The sequence below is a fragment of the Seriola lalandi genome, unplaced genomic scaffold (genome assembly GCF_002814215.2).
Source record: "Seriola lalandi dorsalis isolate HSWRI2012SDOR001 ecotype SW California unplaced genomic scaffold, Sedor1 jcf7180002054522, whole genome shotgun sequence".
In the NCBI taxonomy this organism is placed as follows: Eukaryota; Metazoa; Chordata; class Actinopteri; order Carangiformes; family Carangidae; genus Seriola; species Seriola lalandi.
This window is the reverse complement of record NW_019525075.1, coordinates 13,100-32,048: the sequence shown is the minus strand read 5'-3', so window position 1 is coordinate 32,048 and position 18,949 is coordinate 13,100. Positions and strand designations below refer to the sequence as shown.

Here is an 18,949-nt window from a genome sequence, read left to right as displayed (position 1 = left end):
TCTCATTTTCCCCAGAGCCAAGTGGGAGGGCCACATCACCATCTGTTCTCATTGCAATTACTCTTCAATGACCCTTGCTCTGCAGGAGCTGAGAATATATTTGGATTATCACAGCGCCAATGTTGTGTTTTCTGTGAAGTTATATATGAAATTGTCTCTTTTATGATGAAGAGAGGGCTTTCTCATTAACAGCAACAGACAGAAAGGTGCAAATGGAGGTGATAATAACCGAGGCCTGCTAGACTTGCCTGTGCCAACAGCTCTGCCTCTTCCCCCCGTCTTCCTGTGTCGCGTGTTCTGGAGTATAATGGATGAGCCATGTCATCACTGGAAATGAGCTTTATCAATCTCAGCCCTAAACAAAAAGCCTCCTTCAGTAATTTCATATGCAATTTGTGTCTCTGCCAGACAGTCTTCATTTTCATCTCTTACTGTGATGTATGTCTAACCTGGGGGTTTGTTCTTGACTTGTCTTCTGATGCTGCTAGGTGTCATTTCGGTGCAGTCCAAGGTCATTTATTGTTCAGGGGTCGATTTATCAATGATATAAATATGTTAGAGCTGTAAGTCAATCACTCTCGCCCCTTGAGAATGTCATCAGTTGCTCCTGTTCCATCAAGGCTTGCGTGGAAAACAAGTAGCTTTTACTCTCATGAAAAGGAAACATGTAAGATATGATGCTTCCGCCTGTGCAGGTGAGAAAGACCTTGGATGCCACGATGCAGACGCTGCAGGACATGCTGACTGTGGAGGACTTCGATGTGTCGGACGCCTTCCAACACAGCCGCTCCACTGAATCCATCAAGTCTGTGGCCTCAGAGTCCTACATGAGCAAGCTGAACATAGCCAAGAGGAGGTCCAACCAACAGGAGACGGAAATGTTCTACTTTTCAGTGAGTTTGTGTCGATTTTGGAAATTTTTAATGGCTAACCAGCGATGAAATCTAACTTTGCGCCGCTTTTCAAAATCAAGCCATCAGTCATCATTTCCACATGCCCTGAAAATAGAAATTAAATTAAAACTAGAACAGATTGAATTTATGCTGATTTGAGCCTCGCTGGATTGTTTGACTGGGCTCCTGTTACACTGGATTAGTGCTGCTCTTCACTCACTGCTCCCTTCATCTCTCTGTCTGTCTAGAAATTCAAAGAGTACCTGAATGGCAGTAACCTCATCATTAAGCTGCAAGCCAAGCATGACTTACTGAAGCAGACACTGGGTGAAGGTAAGGAGTCTTTTCTCTTCATCTGTCCTCAATATCTCCGGTGTCTTTTAATGTTGTGTGCCTGACCCGCTGTTTTTATCCTGTAATTATGACCTGCACAATCCTGTCATAGCTCTATAAAATCACTGCCTACAGGGCTAGTGGTGGTGGTGCAGGTCTTATCAAATAAGCAGTGGGGGAAAAGGTATGGAGGCTACAAAGACATTTTTTGTAGGGATTAAAGAGGAAATGAGAATTGATATTCAAATGGAAAACTATCACACCAAAAGCAGACAACATCTACTTTGAGGTATCCATTCTCCTCTCTACTTATCTCCACTGGCTAAAGTGTTATCCGGTTAGTCTCTATGTGGTGTAGAAGGGAAGGGTTCCCATTTCCAGGCTCTAACAAGAAAGACTTCCCTCAGCCCCTCCCTTCCCCAAGGGTCCCCTTGTCACCTCAGGCGTGAACAGTTTACGCCCAATCAATCAGCAGGAGCAGGCCCAAGCCCATTTCTGCAGCTGCTCCTGCATCAGGGGTTCACCTAATAGAAAAGGGCATCAGACGCAGACAGCTGAGACCTTGCAGCACACATGCATATTTCCAGATCTCACACCTTGGATTCATTCATTCATTCAATAATTCATTCATTCATTCGTTTATTCCTGTCCTCTAATATAATTTATGTTGCCTTTGTGGGGCCCGCAGGATCTCTCCTTGTTGTTCCCCTCTGGGTCTCTGCGGCGAACAACCAACTGCATGCTGTGGCACTCTTAAAACACTCTCACATTATAGTTCATCTCAGTCTCTGGACAGATCTGTTTGTTTGTCCACGATGGTGCAGCTGAGAGAGTGTATGAACGCAGCATATGGCGTCTCCAGGTACCACCCATGTTTAATTATTCAGGTGATCAATCAAGGGCTGAGTCGTGCTCATTAGCTCGTTGCTCCACGCGCGAAATAGCGTGTTTGTGTATGTGTGTGGTTGTGTGTAAGCATGACAGAGGGGAACAAGATGAGACTGGTGAGTGCCACATGGCGTTTACATCTTGCTGCATGTATTAATAAAAACATAATGTCAAGCTTTGGCACCAGACAATATGGTGCTAGGATATCTGCCAGCCCTTGTTTCTCAGATAAGGAGGCACCAATCCCCTTGCTCAACAAATTTGATTTGTGCTTGTCACCTTTGATGTTTATAGAACAGATACTGTATCTCCTCTGTCACTGAGGGACTCTGGCACTTTTGGATATGAAATTAGGGGGTGAACCAGCATAGACTTTTTTTTTGCTCATGCTTGAGAAACTGGGTGTAATTTTGAGGTTGGTTGGTCAGAGGTAGACAGGGCTATCACTCAAAGGAATGATGTCTGGGAAACGTGCTGTTGTTTCTTCACATGAATGCTCCAGAAACCTTGTCCCATCTGTCAGAAGGATGTGTTGAGAAATGGGTTAGCCTTTGCTCTTTCTGTCCATTGTTAGGTGGAGTAGAAAAATAATGTTCGAATGCTTTGGTTCCATTGTTGCCCTTCCAGTTGATAATCCAGTCACTGCCGGAAAAAGACACAGTCTTCCTCTGAGTTCATAAGGAAACCCTGGGTCATCTTTTATATGACTTCATTTACAAATCTGTTGTATTCTGGTTTAGCATTTCTGTTATCATAAGTGGAAAGATAAACTTCCATGTATCCTTAATTGGTCACAAACAGTGCGATGGAAGCTATATTACCCTTAGAAATGCTCAGACTATTAGCCTATACCATGTGCGTGTGTTGTGAGAAAAACCCACAACAAAAGGCTCAGTGAGCCAGCACAGACATTGCTCAGTGTCAACACTGATGCACCCCTCCCTCCCCAACATACACACACTGCAGCCGCCAGGCCCCTCTTTCTTTACTCTGATAGGAGGCCTGTAACCCCACAGGGTCCTCCGGGTCCCCTGAGGATTCAGCAACGACTGCTCAATAGCTTTGTCCAATGAATGGCTTTAGCACTGCTCCATTCATCTCACCCTCAATGGTCATGTTGCCTCTCATCAAACCCCTCACCGAGGCTGGACACTGCAGTCTGCATAATATGTACCATAAAGATATAACATGTCCCTCTCATGTTTTTTTTTCCACAGGGGAGAGGGCTGAGTGTGGGACTACAAGGTAAGATCTCCTTTGATAAGTGAGCTGCTTCTGATCCCTGCCTTTCAGCCACAGAGCGTCTGCTCATTCCATTCATTTCAGACTCGAATTCTGCTATAGAATAAAAAAAGACAAAAGCATACCTGTAATTATTATTATATAATTGTAAAGAAATATTCTATATCTTATAAATATTTTGTATTCAATTATATTGCATGGCTTTTCAGTTGCTGTCACTGATGTCTAAATAAATGCCGTATTTAGTATGTTATGTACTATACTGCAAAATGAAAAGGTACAAATTGGCAGTGGTTTTAAAGTTGCTGTTGTCCTTTAGAATCAAACATATTGTAATTGTAGCTTCTTGACAAATGGTTTCCATAAACATTTAAATAACTTTTAGCTGCACCCCCCCCCACCCCCCCATACTTCTCAAAATGAGTTGTGCTTGCACATATCTGTGTACATATGCGTGGTTTTCTAATGTTGGATAAAGTATTTGCAGCATTTTGATTATTAATAGAATAACATAGGCATACATCTAATTATATTCTAAGAGTCAGCAGGATTCACATGCCTATATAATGTGTTTGGATTGTTTGTTCCATGCAGTTTCAATTTCTGAACGACATAAAATATTAACTGGTGGGATTGATTCCATTAGCCTTGTTTTTATTGTTCATTTATCTGTGTTTTGTTTTTAATGAGTCAAGAAAGGCATTTTGTTGAAGATCCAGTGCTAAAGTCTTGCACACTCCAACCACAGTAATTAAAGAGCTGACTTATCTGGTTGTAATGATAAAAGACCTCTTCAATGAAATGTCTCCCTTTGGGTTTTTTCAGTTTTTCACTGAAGATTTTTGACTTTTTCTGTTACTTTTCCCAAAATGAAGATTCTTTCATTGCGCTCTTTTAGCGACTGTTTTTCCATACCTGTTTCTGAGCCACATATGGTTCGACTGTTTCACAGAATACGGTGTTTTTGTTCCCTTTGTCCATCATTTCCCAGGCCCCCAACCCTTCCCCCTAAACCACAGAAAATGCGGAAGCCTAGACCACGCTCCGTGTATAACCATAAGCTGTTTAACGGCAATATGGAGACCTTCATCAAGGTACCCTCTGGTGGTGGTGTATGACTGAGCCTGCCCCTGTGGAGCAGGAGAGGAAGGCAGCTAAAGCCTTCGCTCTCATTCTCTTCCTCACTTTGGCCTTCTGTTCCTCCCTCTTCCAGCTGCCCTTGATCATGATATAACGCCTCTGTTTAACCTCTAATCCTCCTCCTCCCTTCCGTGGTTCTGCCGGTGCAGACAGACAGAGCGGCAGTCAGCTGTCTCTTCATTCCCCGCCAGAACAATTTACCATCTCTAGCTTTATTTCTAAATCCAGTAAGTCTTTGGATGACTTTGAAGCAGGAGACAGCAGTGGGTCTGCTTTGTCCCTCACTGCACCCAGTCCTTTACTGCATCTCCATCTTACTGCATTTCCTATTGCCAGTCCCTGTGCTTAGCCTTCTTTAACCTCCAGAGGTGTCATCTGTCATCTGAGCTTTTCTAACTTTGTGCCTCTCTGCCCTCTCTTCCTGTGCTTCTCTGTGCTTTGCTGCTTTCTGTCCCAGAGGAAGAAGGAATGCCCGTACCCGCATTCAGGTACCTCTGTTGTTAGAGTATGTAGCTCACGGCACAAGACTATTGGACTAATCGTAATAATTGACTTGCTACTGCTTCAGCTTCACTTGCTTGCTGCTAGTTTTCTGTCTTTATTCTGCAGCATCACATTATAAATAACAGTATCGTATTGTTCTGCTACTGTTTGTATTATGCTCCTCCTGAGATTTGCTTAAAATAATGTTTATGAGCTTTTTTCTTTTTGTGGTATGATGGAGCATTAGCCTGCTTCTATATCGTGTCTCTTTTTGTTACCATAAACCACAGCAGTGGTTCTCTTATTCCTATATTCCAAAGTTACTACTGCATGTTTGATACCTCGTCAAGACATTGTATAATTTATAGCAGTATAAAAGTAACACGCAATACTGTATATTATTTAATATCTTAGCTGTGTGTTGCCTTTTGCTATTATATGTCTTGCCTTGTCTCTCTTAATTTCAGGATTCAGGTCAACCAATTCCACTTGTTGTTGAAAGCTGTATCCGATACATCAATTTATACGGTAAGTTTCACATTATGTTGCTGTGACTACTACTTTCTCAGTGAAAGGGCAGAAAACGAAAGCAAACTATGAAGTTATTTGAAAACTCCTTCAGCCACATAAGAAGTGACAGCAGCTTTCGGAGAAGGCAATCTATTTCCACAAATAGCCTCAGGTACAGAGACTGACCTGCTCTGCTCTGCTCTGCACCTCGGTCTCTGAGACACTCAGCTGCCTGCCAGTGATTTGACAAGCTCATAACAATAGATCACACAGGGAGAGTTTTGAAAGTACCATAGGTCTTTGTTTAGTCAGTTCAGCCACCCTCCCACCCTTTTTTTTATAACTCCTCCCTGTCTACCTTCACATCTGTCTTCAGCTCATTGCTGTAGCCTGCGGGCCTTTTCCCCTGGATCTGGACCTAATGAAACTCCAGAAAACTGATTAGGAACCCTCTAACTGAAACCATATGCTGCAGCCTCACTGAGGGGCCCTCTCCTGGAAAAATACGCATCTCCCTTTATGACTAGATTACATTTCCTGCTTTGTGTTATGTGTTTCCAATGGGCTTTCACGAAACTGGCACTGGGGTTTGTAGATAATGGCAGGTAGCATAACACTGAATCTGTAAATTCTGGGTTGTATTTCTTTCAGGGTTGCAGCAGCAAGGCATATTTCGCGTGCCAGGATCTCAGGTGGAGGTCAATGATATTAAAAACTCTTTTGAGAGAGGTGAGTCAAAGATGGCTTTATAGCCCTTGTTTTCATGTCACAAATACGTAAACGAGATAAAACCCATCTGACACATTTTCAGCTAATCCAAAACCACTGCTGAAACCATATATATCGTGCATTCTTAAACCAGGTGAAGATCCCTTGATCGACGACCAGAACGAGCATGATATTAACTCAGTGGCAGGGGTGCTGAAGCTGTACTTCAGAGGACTGGAGAACCCTCTCTTCCCAAAGGAGCGGTTCCTGGACTTCATCTCTACCATCAGTGAGTCAAGCACAACAGGAAACGTTCAAAGCAATCACCGCTGCGAGTGGCTTGCTCAAATAGGAAAGAGAAAACACACCTTGCAGTTTCTTAGAGACTCAGCTTTACTGTAGAAGAGAAAGGCATTCAGGGCAGCACATGGAAGCAATCTTAACACCGGGGCTCTCTGCCTGATATTTAACAGAAAGCCAGCAGGAGGAGGAGAGTGCGGGCCACATCGGTTTGCCATCTACGAGTTCACCACAGAATCATTTCTCCCAGAGTGCAAATTATACAATGACAGTCAGGGGGGTCAACTTTTTCTCTGGGGCGAAAGGGAGCCCAGTACGGCGCAGACACGTGCTTCAATGAAATTAAAGTATTACAGTCCTTACAGTTTCTTGCTTCTTTAACTAAAGTTGTCAAATGAATGTAGCGGAGCAGAAAGTACAATATTTCCCTCTGAAATGTAGAGTGGAAGTATGTAGTGGGATAAAATGGAAATACTCAAGTAAAGTACAAGTACCTCAAAATTGTACTAAGGTAAGCTACAGTACTGAGAGTAAATGTACTGACGACAATTACTATTGACGCGTATTCTAATAATTACACGACCAGGTAAAACCACTGTGTTCCTGAGTGAAAACAAAGGAGGTGCCTATTATAAAAGTTAATATCAAAAAGGTAAAAGACTAACCAAACCACCACAGCCAGAGATGTTCAGCTAAGGTCAAGGTTATGAAATGGTTTCGTCCACTTAAGCGGGGGTCTGAAATCATATTATAAGATTCTTCCAGGCATGAATATGGGAAATATATTATAATATTTACAATTACAGGTAATAAAGATAATGTTTAATAAATGTTTCAGCCCCCTTGAACTGTTGTTTTTTTAATCTTTTCTGGGATTCAAGTCTTAATTAGGGGGCCCCCACCCCACCCCACCCCCAATCTCCCCTGTATTTTGAACACTGATTTCTCGCCCTTTCTAATAATTCGATCAATCAGTTCTCCCTAAGGGTCTGATGAAAGGCACGAGGTGGCATCTATTAAACTGTCAAATAACAGTTTTCAGTCTACACTGCCTTTTGATTCAGCATTGTTGCCTCACTTTGATCAATTGTTCATGCTAGTCCGCTTTATAATGTATTTTAGTGGAAAGTGTTGTCATAGTTTCAGTGCCCATATACATTATATAAAGATTTAAAAGCTATATTTGTCTCCAGTTTGTCACAGTGTAAACCAACCTCTGTTCTCTGTGTTTCAGAGCTGGAGTCTGGAGCTGAGAGAGCACATCACATCCAGCAGATTATTGTGACTCTTCCTCGGACCATCATAATCGTCATGAGATACCTGTTTGCTTTTCTCAACCAGTGAGTTTGTGCTGATTCTCATTCCATCCCGTAGATTTTGTCATGCAAAGCAAAGTATACAAACATGACTTCTTTGGATTAATCACCAAAAGTGTTATGACACTGAATCTTACCCTAGATGTAAATATACAGTAATTCCATAGGGGAAAATCCATGTGGAAATATATTGAATAGACAGAATAGCTACAGTCAGGTGGGAAGACAATTAAGATCCAAATTATTTTTATATATAAAAAATATAACCTATTTATTGCTTCATCGTTTACAGTGCTTTAGACGTTATTTAGAGCCTCGGAAACCCATGCCTCACTGAAGTAGTTTACCTGTCCTCGAATAATAGATGTTATTAATGCTCATTCTCGTGGCTTCGCCTGCTGAACAAAGAGTTTGATTTCATACCCCAGGTTTCACTCCGCTCTCCTTTACCCCCTTCATTGTTATAGCTACTCCAGCTGTGTCTTGATTGCTCAGCCTCAGCTAGTTGATAATATGCAAAGACTGATTATGACTTCCTCTTTCAGCTCTGAAAGGTTTGGTTACCAAGAGTAGGTTGTGGCATGCACAAGCGCACTTGATTTGTTGATGGGGATGGCTGATCAGACGTCCTTCTAAGCAAATGACTAACAAAGCTGCGCAATGAAGCAATTAATACTTCACGTCAAAGCTGAATTCAGTTGAAGCCACTCGCTGTGTAAGAGATGTCTCTGCTCCACAGCAGTTACTTTTCATACATTATGGAATTGATACAAAAACTAACTGTAAACAAAAGTGCAGCCAACACAGGATTGTAGCCTTATCACTCCTAAACTGATAAGTACATATTTTAATACACATAATAATCATGAAAAAGAAATAACAATGCTGTCCTTTCCCCCCAGTCTCTCCCAGTACAGTGATGAGAACATGATGGATCCATACAATTTGGCTATCTGCTTTGGACCAACCCTGATGCCCATCCCAGATGGCCAGGATCCTGTAGCATGCCAGGCACATGTTAATGAGGTCATCAAGACCATCATCATCCACAATGAAGTCATCTTTCCCAGTCAACGTGAGCTGGACGGCCCGGTGTATGAGAAGTGCATGACTGGGGGGGAGGAGTACTGGTGAGTATTGGCTGGACCAGCTGGTAAACATGTAATTAAAAGACAATTATGTTGAGATTGCATTCCTGTCATCTGTGATTTGCGTTGAGGTTAAGAGGGAAGTGTGACATTTTTATCAGATTATCACCTGCATAAACATGCTTATTGTTCATAAGCAAAATATTTGTCATGCTCCAATGTCAGTGACTTTTCACTTTCCATGTCCTCCTGCAGTGACAGCCCTCACAGTGAACCAGGAACTATTGACGAGGCCGACAATGGAACTGAACCACACACGAGTGATGAAGGTCGGTACATCACTGTAGTCATTTTTCAATCCTTTTTTTTTTTTTTTTTTTTTGTTATCATCCAGCTGTGTTTTTAGCGACTTTAGCAGCTTGGCTCTAGGAATGACAATGCTGGCCTGGCGGTTGGTCCAGACTGAAATATTTCACCAACTAATTGCCATGAAACTGATATTCAGGGTCCCCACAGGATGAATCATACTCTGGTCAGCTACTGACTTTAGCACTGATCCTCAGTTAAAAATTTAAATTCATCCAATATTTTGGTTCATGACCAAGTACCTGCAACACCAATAGCATTCCCATAATACTTACGTGCTAATTAGGAAATGTTAGCATGCTAACACACGGAACTAAGATGGTGAACATTATACTGTACCTGCTAAACATGTTGGCATTGTTATTGTGAGCATGTTCACTTTAATAGAGGCTCACAGAAGATGGCTGTAGACTCCCGCAGAACATTTTTTCTAATGTTAGTAGCCGTGTGAACTGTGGGTCTTGCCTGTGTGTTTTGCAGTCAAGATCAGAGCCGGGGGCAGAGGTCACCAATATTTTCTCTGATAATATAGAATTACACTTGTTGTAACTTTAGCATTTGAGTTCGCACACAAAAAGCTCTAATTATAAAGTTGAAAATTCTCCAACTGTGTTAGAGATAAATATGAAAAAACTTTTTTGATAGATTGATCATTTAAAGAGAAGCATGTCAAGGTATTTCACATCTTGGCAATTCGTTTTAAATGGATTTCACATGAGAATGTGTATGATGTGATTTTAGAAGTCTTTGTGGATGAGAAAACCTTAAGTACAGACTGACCTTTTTTATTAAGTGCCTTTGACTGAGAGGTGAGCGAGGTTTGCACTGCAACAGCTTATGATCGCGAAGGCTTATGTGATGTTTGAAGCTGAAGGCAAGTTGAGTAAACAGTGTTGGCATGCGGCACTGCTGCTTTGATCCATCTTTCTGTGTGTGTGTGTATGTGTATGTGTGTGTGTCTCTGCTCTCTCTCTTTCTCTCTCTCCCCCCCCCCCCCCCCCCTTCGCTCTTTGTTCAGCGTTAGTCAGCAGTTCTCCTGGGACTTTCTCCTTTGTGCAGTATTTCCCCATTTCTCCTCTGAGCTTTGAAAACATAACTGGGCCAGGCACAAAAGCCAAAACACGGGTAATACATGAAATAATATCACCTGTGCTGTCAGTGAAGAGTGAACAGACAGGTCTATGAAGTATGGAGTATGTTGGGTCAGATTGGGGTAACTCTATCTCACAGCTTCATCTGTGCTGTTGGCTGCGTCTGTAATGAGTGCTGACCCTTTCTCTCTCTTCTTGCTCTTACTTGGAAAAGAGAACAAAGGTCGTTTGCTTTCTGTAAGGTTCTGCTCTTCCTGGCCTTACTGCTGAGAGTCTTATGTGACATTATAAACTCTGCTGTTGCACTGTAGTTTCTGCGGTCAGTTCAGTCCGTGGCCTCTGGCAATAATTCAGTTTTCATGGAGGAAAAATAAGTTGATGTTGTTAAATTAAGAACGGGTCAGCCAAGCTGTGATGATGGTAACTTTTCACTTTTCATTACTCTATAATTGAAACCAAAATTGGAACAATGCTGCTTTTCAACCTTATTATCCCTTTAACACCCTTGCACCCCTCTGGTGAGTTTTCAAAATGAATAGTTTTCTTGCTGAGAGCTGATTGATATTAACCCCAGAGTTTACTTTGACTGACTGACTGTGGCAAAAACTGCTTAATTAATCAGCCTTGACTTATCCTAAAACCTTTTCCTACATGTTTAAACAGTAGCATCTATTTGTAATATAGTCTACTACTCAATAATTATTTAAGCTACAATGAAATAATTATGTAGTAAGCAATAAGTATGTGATTTGTGATTGTAATTTACAGAGATGTACTGAGTTTAACGTTTTGGAGATAACAACATTACGTCTTGCATCACAGCACGGATTAAAGCGCTCTAAAGTTTTTATTATTGCTGGTTTTTGTGCTACAGGTGCATGCTAATAACCTTCAATATGACCAAAGCCATGTTGAAGTTCATTAATGAAGCTTTTTACTGATGTTTCTTTTTTTTTTTTTTTGTTTTGTCTGTTTATGTTTTCTAGAGGTTGAACAGATCGAAGCCATCGCCAAGTTTGACTATGTGGGACGCAGCCCCAGGGAGCTGTCCTTCAAGAAGGGAGCCTCTCTTCTTCTGTATCACAGGGCGTCTGAAGACTGGTGGGAGGGCCGTCATAATGGTGTTGATGGTCTCATCCCACATCAGTACATTGTAGTACAGGACCTGTGAGTAAAAGCAGAATGTATTTTAGTAGGTGTTATTGTCAGTAATTCCCTTGTGTGATCCTAATCTCTTATGAAAGGTTATTTTCATAACTTGAGTGACTTACGTCTCAATATAGTTACAGTCGCTTAACAAGGCTCATTGTCATGTCACAAAATTGAAGGAGAAAATGTGTGTGTCTTTCAGTGATGATGCTTTCTCAGATAACCTCAGTCAGAAAGCAGATAGTGAAGCGAGCAGTGGACCGTTGCTGGATGATAAAGGTTCATCTAAAAATGACGTCCCATCACCATGTGAACAGTCACCTGATTACAACTTTGGCGGAGTCATGGGGAGGTAGATGCCACTGAGAATAAACACCTTTCTTGTTTTGAAAATGTCTCCTTCTGAGGGACTTCCCTGTTTGACACTAAAACGATCCCGTTGCACAGGGTGAGGTTACGGTCCGATGGAGCTGCAATCCCACGTCACCGTACAGATACCCACAGTCCGACAAGAGTGGCCGACACTCCGCCACGAGCCGCAGCCTGTCCCAGCAGCCCCCACAAGGTGTCTATAAGCAAGGGTCGCATGGAGAGCCCAGAAAAGAGGCGCCTCGGTACCTTTGGCAGTGCAGGAAGCATCAACTACCCGGACAGGAAGGCCTATCCTGACGGCCACCCCCTGAGACCAGTGCCAGGGGCCACTCGTCACAGCAGCCTCGGGGACCACAAATCGCTGGAGACTGAGGCTCTTGCTGAGGTAAGGCTTTGTCATCAACCTGCTGGCTTGTAAATGTTTTTAGTCATGGCCTTTCATTACCTGAATGTGTGTGCCTTCAAGTTCACTGGACTGTTTTCTGCTGTTCTTTATACCATCCAGCTATCTGTCCATGCACACATCTTTTAACTGTGTGAGCTGTTGAAAATATAGTAATATAGTAAGCTATAAACATATTTTTTATGTTTGTTGACTCTGTGTTGTCAGTACCAGACATAATATAACATTTCAGACAATTATAGCATATAATTGGGTATATTTGGTAGAACAGAGCTGGGCCCCCTGCTGTAGCTGTCAGTCTGAGAGCAGCAGCTGGGACCTGCAGTAAATGTCAGAGCCAGACTGCAGCTGGGCGATAGACACACCTCAAGGACACAGAGGCCTGGAACTGAATAACAACTCCTCATCAGCTAATGACTGCAGCCATTAGGTCCCAACACAATCAAACAAAATGTTCAGCTCCTACTTCAACTTGACTAGAACCAGAAAGGCCCTGATCATGTATTTCAGAAAATCGCTTTAGTTGTGTTGGATGAGACATCAAGCCTGCATCTATTTTCTGTCAGAAGTGATTACTGATGTGAGTTAATGCAGTGCAGACCTTTCAAGTCAACCTGTGATGGAAGTACTGAAGTACAACAATAATAATGTAACACTAACAAAAGTTATTGTAGACAACATAAGCAACAGAAATGAATTTAAACCAATGTGTGCCTGAAACTGCAGATACTTGCTTCTATAACCTGCAGGTTCACATTCACATGCTATATGTCGCACTATGTGACGTACTCTGCTGACCTGCCTGTTATTATTGTTCTGTTCTCCTCATCCTCGTCCCTCTGCTCCCAGGACATAGAGAAAACTATGACTACAGCGCTCCACGAGCTGCGGGAGCTGGAGCGACAGAATACCGTTAAGCAAGCTCCCGACGTGGTTTTGGACACCCTGGAGCCCATGAAGAACCCGGTTAGCTCTGAGCCCGGCAGTCCACTGCATACCATTATGATCCGTGATCCAGATGCAGCCATGCGCCGCAGCAGTAGCTCCACCTCTGAGATGATGACCACCTTCAAACCTGCTCTCTCCGCCCGCCTGGCCGGGGCTCAGCTACGCCCCCCACCCATGAGACCAGTGCGTCCTCCTCCGACGCAGCACCGCTCCAGCAGCTCCAGCTCCTCAGGAGTCGGCAGCCCTGCTGTAACTCCCACCGAGAAGATGTTTCCAAGTAACAATTCAGCTGCTGGTTCTAATATGAATGCATCCAGTGATGCTGGGGATAAGTCTGGTACCATGTAGCAAAGGTGGAATCTGCTAGGTGGGAAGGTTGTAAAGTTTTCCAAGTGAGGGGGAAGCTTATGGAAGTGGGTGCTGATGTGTGGGAAGCAGAGACAGATATTCACCTCTCTGTTTTCTGCCTGACTTAATTCATATATTCAGGAAGCTCCTGAAGCGAGCCTACCGTATGTTACCATGGTGATAAAGCGGTGGAAGAAGCTGTAGAGGTGTGACAGCATGAAGCTTGAACCTCTTTAAAACTTGATTTAACTACAGTAAATGTGTATAGGAATACGTGTATTTCAGTTTTACCTCAATTTCAACAAAAATCTGTGGCCATGTTCTCGTTTCAGAGATGCAGTGAATGCAAGTGAAGCAATACTTGTGTGAAATCTGGTATTAGTTTCTACCCAGCGAACACTGTCCAGCTGATGCTTCAGTCACTTCAGCTGATGTGTATGAAACACCTCATCTGGACTAGTGTACACATTCAGGCTAATATACCATGTCTATCTATCATTGAGGTCATAGGCCTTATGGCTGTACATAAAAACTTACTTGAAGTTGCCATGGTTTCTGTTTGTACTATAATTCAGTGGATGTTCAGCAAAGTATCAACATAGTGACATTATATACTTCTGCATGCAGGGTTTGGAGAAAATAAGGGAACCATTAAAGGCTTATTGTAATGATGCAGAGTTTTCTCATGTTGTTCATTGTAAACAGAAAATAATTACTTTGAAACCTGATGAAAAAATATCAAGTCTCAAATGTTCAAATACATTAGGACATTACAGTGTTATATTTTAAAGATGCCATGTGTGTGGCTGTTGGTACTATAGATGTTGTACCTGAAGTCATCCTGTTCACTGCTAAAGATAAAGCGTCCAGATGCGTGAAGATGATCTCTGAAGTCGTAGACATTACTTTCAGGAGTCATCCTCTGCCATCATGGGCGGTGGGCATGTTGCCATGTTTTTTTTTTTTTTTCTATTTCCTGTATATGAAATGCAGAAAACTAATGCATCAACTAATGTAGGAATCCTGTGGTAAACTTGTACATAATATATAGCTAGTAATTTTTTTAAGTGTTAATCTTGTACAGGCTAATTAAAAAAAAAAAAGGCAAAGGGTTGATGTGAATGGCACTTGTAAAGAACATAAACCACCTTTTTATCATCTTCAGTAAACTAGAAACATATTCTTTGGCTGTGTACAATATAGTTCAGATCATTTACCGTGTACTGTGTGTTTAGATTGCATTTGGTAATTGTACTGTAGAAAACTGATTGCTGTTGAACAGACTGCAAAGGCCGAACAAATCTTTTCTCCATTATGGTTTTTTTTTTTTTGACACACTCACCCAGTTTCAAACTTGGAACTGTTTCCCGTTGAAGACTGATATGGGTGATTTTCATTATTGCATAAGAAACATTGAAAAGTACCCTCTGATAGTTCCTCTTTCAAATTTAAGATGCGATGCTCACCCAGAGGGACCTGAAAGTAGATGTTGTGACATACCGTTATCAAAGCCGTTTCCTTCCTTCCTGCCTTGTCCTTATCTCTGTTGATAGACACAGTTCTGCTCTGACTGTGTACTCTTTCTTGTTCCTTTGGAGGAAAACTGAATAAGAACTTTTCAGTGTTTATATCTACTGTCATTCTCACAGCTCTAGTCCAGAGACTTTGTTATGCGCATCCCTATGAGCCTGCTCTGTTCTGCATGTTTTGCGCTGTAATGACTGACTCATATTATGCAGCAGTTAAACAATGGCTGTATGTGGTGCCTTGCCTTGGTGAAATGCACAAATAATTTCAGTATTGGACTTTTTTTTTTTTTTTAAAGAAACGGGCCTTAACATTTATGGGGGTTGGGAATGATGAATTAAGCCGCTTGTAGCAGTTGTTAAAATAGAAGGGAAAGAGATCTAACAATGCTTGATTCAGCAAAAGGAAACTTAAATATAAGCATGTCAACCAGGCATTGACTCCACTGCCAACTCTGCAGTCATTCTGTACATTCTGCAGTGTTACAGAGATACATGCTGTAAACGGAACATATTCGCTTGTGGTCAATGTATTGTCTGCTTTTTACTTGTCATGGGCAGATATATAAATATCCAGGGTGGGAGAATCTTTAAGAACACAGAGCTCCTACAGCCAGAGAAAAGGCAATAGAGCATTTAAAGTCATACAGCGCAGTCACGCTCTCTGCTGGTTCCTGCTGGTATTGCTTCTTGTGATGAACCAGTAGACACCGTCACCTCATGTGGGCATTATGAGTGTGATCTGGAGCTGATATTACAATCACCTGGTTCATCCGCATCGTTCCTCTTATCTTTCCTGGCTACAGTTTTGCACCTGTTGAAATCTATGAAGATAGAAACATATGTTAATTGAAATATGAAGAAAGCACACAATTTCAAAAGATGAAATGATCATCATTATATTTAACTAGACTGTTTTTTTTTTTTTATTTATAGAGTGTAAGTGGAGCAGAAAAATTTGAGTGCCTTTTGTGCACAACATCAGTTTTTATTGGACTTTTGTATTTACTTTTTTTTAAATGTAATATGTTGTCTATTAGTTGTCATGTTAATTATAAACTGATGTTGCTTTTTTATCTTTACTTTCTATTGCTAATTACTCGTCGACCACCATAAGGAGTACAACGTGTAAAGATATTCCTCTCTTGAATTACACAACAATTATTATGAACTGCTCGTCTGTGTTTGGGTGATCCCTGAAGAATAGGAGTTATAAAAACTACTGTATACACAATCTACTGGTAAAGTTCAGTAGAGTCATCTCAGAATATTTCTTTCATATTTTTGTTTTCCCTGTGAACTGCCTGTGCTGTGGTTGAGCCGTAACTCTTGTCATTTAGCTTCTTCCCTCTCAAAGAAAAATCATTGCAGTATTGTTGGAAACAGCAGGACTGATATGGAACCTCTACATGTAGAGCTTATGACTCTCGTTTTCCCTACATGTGATGTTACACAGACTTTTTTCTTTCCAGGAATGAATGCTGAAATGGGTAACACTGTTTGTCTGCTGACATGAGACAACATTAAGGTTGACATTAAAAAAGAAGATATCAGTGAGGGAGCAGGCTGAGCGCCTGTCATGTTGTGGGGACCGGAGTGTGAGTTGCCGTCACACTGTTTACCTTCTCTTTAATTGTTTGTCTAGTGATGCTGTTTGTTGATGAGTGTCTGGTTGGTTGAAACCCTGTGATGTAATGTACAACATACCACTGACTGGATGTTGAAAACCCCTGCGTCCAAATAAAACCATTATTGCTCTGTGATCTGGATATTCTGAGTGATTTGTTTTTGATTTGTGGTTTTAGAAGGTTGAGATCCAGTTGTGAGGAAAAGGTGAAGCACATCACAAAAACCCAAACTATATGTCTCGTTGATTTGACTAACAATGCTTTAGAAACAGGTAAAGATGTGTTTGCATCACTGGTGGACTTTAACATTTAGTAGTTTAGATAATTACAATTTTGGGGTACTTTTACCTTACTTGAATATTTCTTTATATTTTTGAGTGAAATATTCTATTAACTACATTTATTAGACAGCTGGTAAAGATCTACATTCAAAGACTTTGGTCATTTTGTATGATATGACAAACTGTTACAGACTAAACTGCCCAACAGTATGTATGTGGTTGAAATTGGCTCATTGGGAATGTTACTTCCTGATTAATGGAGCAGTGAAATTAATCCAATAACATTATATGTGCAATGTAACAATCACATGGGCCATTTTTCTGCTTAACAAGTACTTTTACTTTTGATTCCTTGAGTAAAGATTATACTTCTGTCCTTTTACCTAAGTAAGATTTCTAATGTTTGACATTCTTGTCATGGGTTTTTTTTTTTTTTTTTTTTTTTTTTTTTTTTTTACTCTAGGTGACATTTGCCAGATTTGGGGTGATATGTTCACTTTTTCATAAAAACATGAACATTGGTACACTTGAACAGTTTGGGGCCCGAACATTTTCACAAATGGAGCCATTGCAAAAACCTGCCAACTTCTATGATCACATCAGCAGCCAGATCAATATCCATCAAGCTTGTCTTGAGCTGTTCACAAAGAAAGGAAGAGGAATGGAGCACATCCCCCAAAATAAGCCAAAGATGTGGGGGTTGCTCCAAATGTAGTACCAAATGTAACTTCTTTTAACTTAAACAGCAGTTGTAAACAGAAAGTTAGATTTAAAAGGAGGAGATACACAGATGAAGTGACTCACTCAAGATTAACATTAAATTGATTGCACCAACGAGACAGAGTCTGTAGTTCACTCTGTGGCCACATGATGGAGAAACTGCAGCAGAGAAAGTGTGTGATGAACACAGATGAAGCTTTACATGTTGAATGTGCACTTAGCACTCTATTCATTACTAGGAATTAGGAAATAGTGATGACTAAGCAGAGAACAAAGTTTTGCATAAATTAGGTGATTACATCTCCCTCTGAAATGAGCTTTTGTAGTTCATTGGTCAGAGAGTGTTACACCAGCAGCTCACACTGACAGAATATAAACAAAATTCAATTTGTTCCATCTGAGTAACTCCTGTTCAACAAGACCATGTCAAACAAGCAACTGTATTCATGTTTTTCATTAGTCTGGAAAGTATATCACTTACTTACAATTTGACATCTACTGGCATTATTTTAAAGTGATGTGAGCTTAGGCTAGTAGATCTGACACATTCAATTATAAAATCAATCAATCAATGGAATCCGATAATGTGACGTCACGTTTTGTAAAGCAATTCAAACAAACAATTTACATGAACAGTTTTATTTTCTGGGATGTCATTTTATGTCATAATAATTAATTGGATATTGTGTGAGAAAAAGGAAGCAGTGGTTATTAAGATGACAGGAGAAAAGATGTATTAAGTAACACTAATTACAGAAGAACCCCCACAAACATGTCTGTTTATAGAGAGTGAAATAGTTTATATTTTCATTATTCAGTATCAACTAACACCTTACGTCATTATAATATCATCACTAAGCACATCCATCCGTCTCCATGTTTTGTAATTAGGTTGCATTATGAATATTCAGTTTTTACAAATGATTTTGTTCCTTTTTTCCCCTGAAAGCAGTGAGCACCATGCCACACATCCTTGCTGACTTCAGGCTCCTTAAGAATGGAGGCAAAAAAGATGGCAAATCTCTGGACATGAACGTGCTGGTGCTTATAATGAAAAAGTGGGTTTCGTACCAAGATAAACTTGCAAATGATCTTATAAATTATTTAAATTACTCAGAAAGAAAAGAAGAAGAAGAAAAAGTAAAGTGATCACCAACAAAAAAAAATCTACAGTTACTTCCGCTGGCATGGAAATTGTTGTATGCCTCTAGAATGA

The 18,949-nt window shown here is 41.0% G+C and overlaps 1 protein-coding gene across 2 annotated transcripts in view; it reads left to right on the top strand.

Annotated features, from left to right (window-relative positions):
• Positions 1-16,867, top strand: part of LOC111660764 (SLIT-ROBO Rho GTPase-activating protein 3) — a 56,223-nt gene extending 39,356 nt beyond the window's left edge. The window contains exons 9-22 of one of the 2 annotated variants that reach the window (XM_023414155.1): positions 696-893; positions 1,142-1,226; positions 3,332-3,359; positions 4,954-4,984; positions 5,447-5,507; positions 6,141-6,218; positions 6,352-6,486; positions 7,732-7,837; positions 8,716-8,943; positions 9,157-9,230; positions 11,345-11,525; positions 11,710-11,859; positions 11,955-12,264; positions 13,132-16,867. In XM_023414155.1, the coding sequence (XP_023269923.1) occupies positions 696-893; positions 1,142-1,226; positions 3,332-3,359; positions 4,954-4,984; positions 5,447-5,507; positions 6,141-6,218; positions 6,352-6,486; positions 7,732-7,837; positions 8,716-8,943; positions 9,157-9,230; positions 11,345-11,525; positions 11,710-11,859; positions 11,955-12,264; positions 13,132-13,578 (2,112 nt within the window). In that variant the 3' untranslated portion in view covers positions 13,579-16,867. Of the gene's footprint in view, positions 1-695; positions 894-1,141; positions 1,227-3,331; positions 3,360-4,347; positions 4,451-4,953; positions 4,985-5,446; positions 5,508-6,140; positions 6,219-6,351; positions 6,487-7,731; positions 7,838-8,715; positions 8,944-9,156; positions 9,231-11,344; positions 11,526-11,709; positions 11,860-11,954; positions 12,265-13,131 lie in introns of both variants that reach the window. The other variant, XM_023414154.1, reaches the window with a different exon arrangement.
• Positions 16,868-18,949: the final 2,082 nt, after the last annotated feature.